Source organism: Sinocyclocheilus grahami, unplaced genomic scaffold, assembly GCF_001515645.1.
Source record: "Sinocyclocheilus grahami isolate Dianchi unplaced genomic scaffold, SAMN03320097.WGS_v1.1 scaffold257.1, whole genome shotgun sequence".
Taxonomy (NCBI): Eukaryota; Metazoa; Chordata; class Actinopteri; order Cypriniformes; family Cyprinidae; genus Sinocyclocheilus; species Sinocyclocheilus grahami.
The window spans coordinates 961,996-970,413 of NW_015505436.1; the positions used below are offsets into that span (position 1 = coordinate 961,996).

Below are 8,418 nucleotides of genomic sequence, written 5' to 3' on the forward strand. Positions count from 1 at the left end.
AACAGGTTTGACTACTTTAGTAATTTCCATGAGAACAAATCTTAATGTTTAAGCATATAATGATTGTGACGAGTGGGGCGGGGCCGGTGGAGTGAATGATAATTAGTGACACCTGCGCCACTCACCGGCCTCGAGTCCCACGGAGGAGCTCCGGAAGTATAAAAGGAGGAGTGACGACAGTGCAAGACAAGAGAGGACCAGGCCTGGACTTTATTTTGTGTTCGCCAGTTCCCGCCTCCTTCTTCCCGTTCTACGAACTTTGTTACAATGATAGCCATGGACGCTCGAGGCGGTGGGCCTCCATGGACGCTCCAGCTGCCTGGGTTGTGGAGGGACAGCTGCCCTCTGTGAGGGAGCGGAGGAGTCGTCGCCGTTTGCCTGAGGCCGGAGCCTGTTGCCGTCCCCCATGATGGGGAGGAGCAGGGAACGGGGGACTCCTGCCGGCTCCCCGGAACCCGGAGGAGCCATCGCCGTCCACCGGGCAGCGGAGGAGTGTCGAGCCACCCACCGAGGACTATCCAGTGCCGCCGCCAGGCATCGCGGAAGAGTTTACCCAGCTGTGAGTGGGGCGGGGCCAAGAGCCGTGGGAACGGAGCGGTATTTTGTGTTTGTTTATTTTATTATTAAAGTTTTGTTTAAATGTTCGCCAGTTCCCGCCTCCTTCTTCCCGTTCTACGAACTTTGTTACAATGATATTCTAGGGAATTGTGTGTTTCTAATTTTATAAAAACAGTTTAGACAGGACCCTTTTCTATTCTAACATGACAATGCATCTGTGTATAAGGCAAGGTTCAAAAATAAATTATTGATTCAGTCCGTGTGGAAGAACTTGACTGGTCTGCAGAAAGCCAAGTCCTAATCTTTTTTCACAATGGAATTTCGACATTCTACTCATACAGTTCACTTATCTGTATATATGTACAGGCAAGCATATAACAAAAATATACAACTCTATAAAACATTAAGTGCTATGTTAACTGACGGAACTAAACCTGTCATGCAAACTCTGCTTAAAGCTAAAGAAATATCTTTAATATAATACATTTTGTATAAAAATTGCAGTTGAATTGTACACCAAACATGTTTTTAACAGCTTTTACTAGTCTCTTTGAACCCCTCAAAAAAAAAAAGGAAATGGTAAAAGGAATCATGGACTTGAGCCATTGATGACAAAGATTATTAAAATGCTTAAAATACAAAAACATATAAACAATGACGTTCAAACTGAACCTCTCATGGAAACCAAAGCTTTAAGTCTGTTGTATTGCCTAATCGAAGCTGGTCATACAATCCTGCCCAAGTGATCCAAATAAGTAATACATTTGGATTGTGGGCTTTGCACTGTCAACAATTCAGCCAATGTCAAGGGGTCCCATGTAAATTGAAAACTAAATGTCCACATTTGTAAAATATTCACAGAGATGGTCATACTCCAGTGCCGTTTACAATCGGTGCCCAGTCTGGGTAGGTGTCCAAGTTAAGCAGAGGTGTTCCCCATGTAGTAAGAGCTAATATGACTGTAAGAACACCTATAACATTTACGCCCAGACCTGCCTTCACCTATAGTGACAAGGAAAACCATACAAAGCTCAGTTACTGTATAATATAAGATTTACCATTGACATTTTATGAAATGTACATGTGAAATGATCCAAAGGAACAAAATTGTAGGGACTCACCATGTCCATGCTTGTCAGATGACCATATGTGAAGACAATGGCATTAGGAGGATTAGAAACCGGAAGCAGGAATGAAAAGGACACACATAGGGCCGTAGGAATCAGCATGTACAGAGGATTCACTCCAATTGCCTCAGCCTAATAAAGATCATTTGTGATGAGAACATTCCAAAAAAATGATGTAAAAGTAATATTCTTCATACACTATATTGCCAAAAGTATTGGGACACCCCTTTCTAATGAACAGGTTTGACTACTTTAGTAATGTCCATGAGTACAAATCTTAATGTTTAAGCATATAATGATATTCTAGGGAATTGTGTGCTTCTAATTTTATAGCTACAGTTTGGACAGGATACTTTTCTATTCTAATATGACAATGAATCTGTGTATAAGGCAAGGTTCAAAAAATGAAATGATTGATTCAGTCAGTGTGGAAGAACTTGACTGGTCTGCAGAAAGCCAAGTCCTAATCCCAGCTAAACACCTCTGGTGTGACTTTAAATGCAGACCTTGAGCCAAAAACTCATCACCAAACACCAATGACTTGTACATACGGGTACAGTCATTTTAGACACTTCCTAAACAGTTGCAACAGAGATGGAAATAACATTTTTGAATGCATGAATTATGTTTCCATCTTTGTTGCCACAGTTTTGGAAGTGCCTTTTTCTGTTCTAAAGAAGGTTTTGTCCATATATATTCTAACATGACAATGCATCTGTGTATAAGGCAAGGTTCAAAAATAAATTATTGATTCAGTCCGTGTGGAAGAACTTGACTGGTCTGCAGAAAGCCAAGTCCTAATCCCAGCTAAACACCTCTGGTGTGACTTTAAATGTACACCTTGAGCCAAAAACTCATCACCAAACACCAATGACTTGTACATACGGGTACAGTCATTTTAGACACTTCCTAAACAGTTGCAACAGAGATGGAAATAACATTTTTGAATGCATGAATTATGTTTCCATCTTTGTTGCCACAGTTTTGGAAGTGCCTTTTTCTGTTCTAAAGAAGGTTTTGTCCATATAGTGTATGTATAAGTCACTGGTGTTTGGTGATGAGTTTTTTTGGCTCAAGGTCTGCATTCAAAGTCACACCAGAGGTGTTCAACTGGGATTAGGACTTTGCTTTCTGCAGACCAGTCAAGTTCTTCCACACTGACTGAATCAATCATTTCATTTTTTGAACCTTGCCTTATTAGAATAGAAAAGGATCCTGTCCAAACTGTAGCTATAAAATTAGAAGCACACAATTCCCTAGAATATCATTATATGCTTAAACATTAAGATTTGTACTCATGGACATTACTAAAGTAGTCAAACCTGTTCATTAGAAAGGGGTGTCCCAATACTTTTGGCAATATTGAAATTACACATACCAAGGGGGCCAGTATGGGCAAAAAGATTGTCATTGTGGCAGCATTGCTGGCCACCTCTGTGATAGAGGTGACAATAAGGCAGGCGATGGTGACAGTGGCTAAAGGAGGGAGACTTCCCAAGGGAGTCAGCAATTCAGCAACCCAAGTCGATAAACCAGAAATCTGTTGGGTGAAAAATAAAGAAAAAACATCGAAGACAGAAGGTAAATGTGTCCTGACAAGATATTCTTGAACCCAAACAAACCCACTTTCACAAATGTACCAATATATCTTTGTCTGCTTTTCACCAGAGACCAGAGTCGTAATTTAGCTTGTTTGTCAAGATACGTCATCCAAACAGCCTGATGTTGCATATGGAGAACTCTGCACAGTAGTCACCCTTTCTGCTTTGAAGATTTTAAAGACTGAACTTGCCATGACATTTGGGTGTCGATCAAAACAGGGCTGGTACCTTGATGATAAGACCCCACCCCAGCCTACCTACACCAGGAGAATATTAAGAAGTAGACGCTCTTGTTTCCAGCCTTTGCAACTGACATGAGGAAGGAGCCGTTTGTTATGCTGAAATGCTGTGCTTCAGTGCCAGTCTTATAATGGAGGCATGTAATTAGCTTGAATGGAACGTCAAAGCAGACAGAGAGTGACACAGTGGAATTGTTGTTCTCTGCACAACGTTAATGGGCTGCACACTGTTATGAGGCCTTGATGTGATTCGTCTTTTCATTTATTTCTTTTAAAAGGAAATTAATGTTTAAGATTATGAGTAAATGGTGCAATTGAGCTGTCCAGGCCTGTCCAATGCCACTAGTGAATTAGACTGGGCTGTTTAATTGAATCCAGGCATGTAAAACGGACCATTAATTGATTCAACTATTAAAGCGGCCTTGTACTTTTCTATTCATTTCTGTCTTTTCTTCTCTTACAGATATAGTTGGGTTTCCATTAAATCATGATCCTACCTTTGTGCCTTCAGCCAAAGCGAAACCACCACCCACGAGCAGACTGATCTCCCATGGCATACAGGCCTGGAAGTCCTTCCACGTTATCAAGGCCTCTGTCACAGGGATCGACAATGTTAATCAACAACAAAACTGCCGATAGTGAGCCTCTAATCATTTGGAAGGGTTTCAAGTGTGCACAAAGGAAATGAGTAAGCCGTACCGTAGCGCTCTGCATTTGGTTTGTGTGCGGGGATGATGAAGAACATGAAACCCAGCAGCAGCGCTACAGTGGCATCCGTAGCGTATCCTGGGTAACTGAAGAAATAACAAAATACAAAGAATAAATAAGAAATCTAAAGGCAATTATTGAACAGAATGATGACTTTCTCTAATGTGCAGTAGTATATCTACATCAAAAGAAGTTGATAAATGTGAATACACTCACTCAGGAAACAATGACGACCAGCCAGGCATGAAACCTGGGTTTCTTGTAAACCACAAAACTGCCATCAGAATGAAAATGATCATGGTGATAATCTCCTGCCAGCTGGATCAGTACAGAAACAGTGTTACAAACAAATGATCAGAAATTCCTGCATCTCATTGCCCTAAACACTGGAATACACTACACAACTTTTGCCCCAATTTACTGTCATCACTAGTTGCTGAGAAATATTCACTAGAAATTTGTGTAGTGTATGATGGGCACAGACTCCAATTTTTTTTAGCTTTAGACTCTGTCCGGTCAGAGGATATAAAACATGTTTGATATTTTTACAGTAACTGAATTTAGAATAATTATTGTTTCTATTTGTAATGCTTCTAGCAATGAGGTGCATATTTATGTATAAGTTTTGCATGTGTTTAAAAATGACATGAAAGCCTGGTAGTGTGTGATCCACAGTCTTTAGTGTACAATGCCAGTTTTTCTCTGCACCACTTTCAAAGCCGGCATGATGCCTAGTGTTTTAAAAATCTGTTCTGATTTTAACTTTGTTTTGGTAAGCCATTTTCTGCAAGCGTGAGCGCGTCTGATTTTGCTCCCTTGGTGACGTGGCAAAGGGATCTCATTATAATATTACCTCCCCTTAATCTGTAAGTTTACACCCAAGGCGCCGTTACTGTGTTTTCGCAAGCGACAATGGTGTATAAAGCCGGGCTCACACTACAGGAGTTTTAAAATCCTAACCGATTACGAAATCTGGTTGCAGCACACACATAAGGAGAATCTTTGCAGATTATCTTCCCTCAAAACTTAAACATGCACACACTACAAGATTTTAACATCTTGGCACATCACACACTACAAGATATTATTAAGATTATCATGCCAGAGGGAGCGCCTCACGTGATCTCACGCAGCAGATGTCACTGATATTTCAGTGATGTTTACATATGTTAGTTAGCGTGCTAGCTGCTTTCTACACTCACCGGGTACATTCAAAACTGAGGCGATTTAACTCCAGCACTTCTCTTTCTCCTTACGGTTGTGGTACGTTTTCAACACATTATACAGACAGCCGTGTTACTATAAAACGTCAAGAAGCAGTTTCTTCCGTCCCCACTATCTAACGGGGCCATACAGCAGCTGTTTTGCAGTTGTGCATTGGCTATTGTGAAAGTACTGACGTAATCATATAGCCGTCATCATCCCGATTTAAATCCTAAATATCAAACATGTTTGATGCCAGAGGGAGCGCCTCACGTGATCTCACGCAGCAGATGTCACTGATATTTCAGTGATGTTTACATATGTTAGTTAGCGTGCTAGCTGCTTTCTACACTCACCGGGTACATTCAAAACTGAGGCGATTTAACTCCAGCACTTCTCTTTCTCCTTACGGTTGTGATACGTTTTCAACACATTATACAGACAGCCGTGTTACTATAAAACGTCAAGAAGCAGTTTCTTCCGTCTCCACTATCTAACGGGGCCATACAGCAGCTGTTTTGCAGTTGTGCATTGGCTATTGTGAAAGTACTGACGTAATCATATAGCCGTCATCATCCCGATTTAAATCCTAAATATCAAACATGTTTGACATGATCGGGGCGGCCCCGATTTATGTGCGAGCAGATCGGTAAGTGCAAGATTCGATCGGTGAATGCCTCACATTATCAGATAATCTGCGCCGAACATCGGGACCGATCGAGGGGCTTGACAAGATTTTTGCTCAGATTCTCGGGAGGGGGAAATCGGGGCTAAATCGGGCTAAAAATCCTATAGTGTGAGCCAGGCTTTAGTTAGTGGTCGGCCGATATATCGTCCAATATTTAGCATTTTTCAAATATCGGCATCGGCCGATATGTTTTTCGGTTTGGCCTTTTCTGCGTTCGAGGCGGGACTTTTATTTTGATGGCGCTGAGAATGGCAGTAGCACACAGTGCTCACATTCTCCCTCTTGTTTGCTGTCGTCCTTAACAGTTCTGTCTAATAATCAGATAGAACGGTTAAACAAATGAATGAATATGTATACAAAGTATTATATTATTAGTAATAGAAAGGCAAACATTATAATACTTTCTCGTTTGCCGTCAGCATTCAGCAAATAAGCATTTATATAATTTAAACAAATTTTTGAATGAATAATGAACATTTAATTTCACAAACCTCGCAAACTTAGCGTGTTTGCTGCATGATCGCGTGTTCTCTGTGTGACGGTCGGTCTGTGTGAATTGAATGCTGACAGGAGGAGAGTATAGCTTCACTGGAGATGCGCGATCGTAAATTCGTGATTTCAAATTATGCTGCGCTTTATGCATTTGCCCACTGTCATATTTATGTAATTTTCACTGTGTGCTGTATGTAAAATGAGTCTTACCTTAGCTTTATTTGAAAAAATATGATTCCCAATGCACACAAACTTCCCAGAATACTGAGTGCCCTGTTGGTTACGGTGTTTACTTCCTTTTTAATTATGTTTTTAATAAATATTTATTTATTTGTGAAAAATACTTTGTCATCTAAAGTATAAGTATGTTTATTTTACACATTTATTTTTTAATCCATTTTCAAATTATTTCAAATTTCTTAAATAATAATTAAAATAAATAAAATTATATCGGCCACCCTGCTTTCCAAGATATCGGAATCAGCTGTCAAAAAAACAATATTGGTCGACCATTAGTATTAGTTCTAATGCCATGGCGAAATTTTGAGCAAAACATGCTAACTGTTCTGTCTTTGGCTGCACAGACGAGCACAGAACACTATTTACAGTCCCAGCCTCAGAGGAGACAGAGACCAGAGGATTTATTGATTTATTTACTGTATATGGCTGCTGCCACACAGATCTAAAATAAACATGCAATTTATTTCCCAGCTGTTTACCTTCACAGACATAACCGACTGTTTTTGTAACTCGTGTGTTTTTAACGTAAACTTGTGTGTGAATGAGAACCGCTTTCTGTGCGTGTGCTTCGGATGTGTGCTCTCAGAAAACCGTATATCAGAAGTTTAAACTCATATGGTTTAAAACGCATGATTTCAGCGGGAGAAACATGATAATCAGAATCAAAACAGATGTTTTTAGCAGGTCCGAGCTGTAATGGCAGCTCTATTCTGGAAAAGGGGGCAGGGAGCAGCAGCTCATTTGCATTTAAAGAGATAGGCCTGAAAAACTGTGTGTTTCTGCTTCCACTCAAAATAGGCATTTTCAAAATTATATAATAAATGATCTGTGGAGTATTTTGAGCTGAAATTTCACAGACACATTCTGGGGACACCAGAGACTTATATTACATATTGTAAAAAGGGGCATAATATGTCTCCTTTAAATTGTTTAGTGTATTCCAGCTGTAAGTACAAATAAACTTTGATAATAATAAGAATCAAAATAATGAGGTCATAATCAGGTCTTGAAATACTTCTAACCTTGCCAAAATGACTTACTTTGACATGTTAACACATAATGCACGTCAAAGTCTGCATGAAATAAAAAATTACAAAAAATTGTTAGGCGCAAATTGCTAGTCTTGAGGTGAACAATTAATCCATACTAAATTAATCCACTAAAAACAATGGTTTGTCTTGGTCATGTTTAATCAAAATCTGAAAATTTGCTTCCACTCTATAATGGCATTCCTTATCTGATGACGTTACTTTGCTGTGAGCGAGAAATGGCAGGGTGGTGTGCTAAAATAAAACCATGCCCTCTATTTAATATTCCATTTCTGTTGGTCATTTGGGTTACACTTTACTTGAAGGGGTGTGCATAAGACTGACATGACACCTTCATAATCATGACATGACACCTACATAATCATGACATGACACGTCATGAATATGACGTTTTTTTTAATGCATGTTTATGACAACTGTCATAAGTGTCATTAAGTGTCATTCGCTCAGTTATGTAATTTTTAATGCAAATATGACATTATTTGACCTAACCCTAACCTACCCCTACCCCTA

The 8,418-nt window shown here is 39.7% G+C and overlaps 1 protein-coding gene across 1 annotated transcript in view; it reads right to left on the reverse strand.

The window, feature by feature from the left end:
• Positions 1 to 892: 892 nt before the first annotated feature.
• The window catches only part of slc13a1 (solute carrier family 13 member 1), a 10,498-nt gene continuing 2,972 nt past the window's right edge, over positions 893 to 8,418 (reverse strand). The window contains exons 10-15 of the mRNA XM_016290349.1: positions 4,450 to 4,551; positions 4,225 to 4,319; positions 4,023 to 4,117; positions 3,064 to 3,225; positions 1,680 to 1,817; positions 893 to 1,560 (exon numbers count right to left, since the gene is read on the reverse strand). Of these exons, the coding sequence (XP_016145835.1) occupies positions 1,426 to 1,560; positions 1,680 to 1,817; positions 3,064 to 3,225; positions 4,023 to 4,117; positions 4,225 to 4,319; positions 4,450 to 4,551 (727 nt within the window). The 3' untranslated portion in view covers positions 893 to 1,425. The remainder of the gene's footprint in view (positions 1,561 to 1,679; positions 1,818 to 3,063; positions 3,226 to 4,022; positions 4,118 to 4,224; positions 4,320 to 4,449; positions 4,552 to 8,418) is intronic.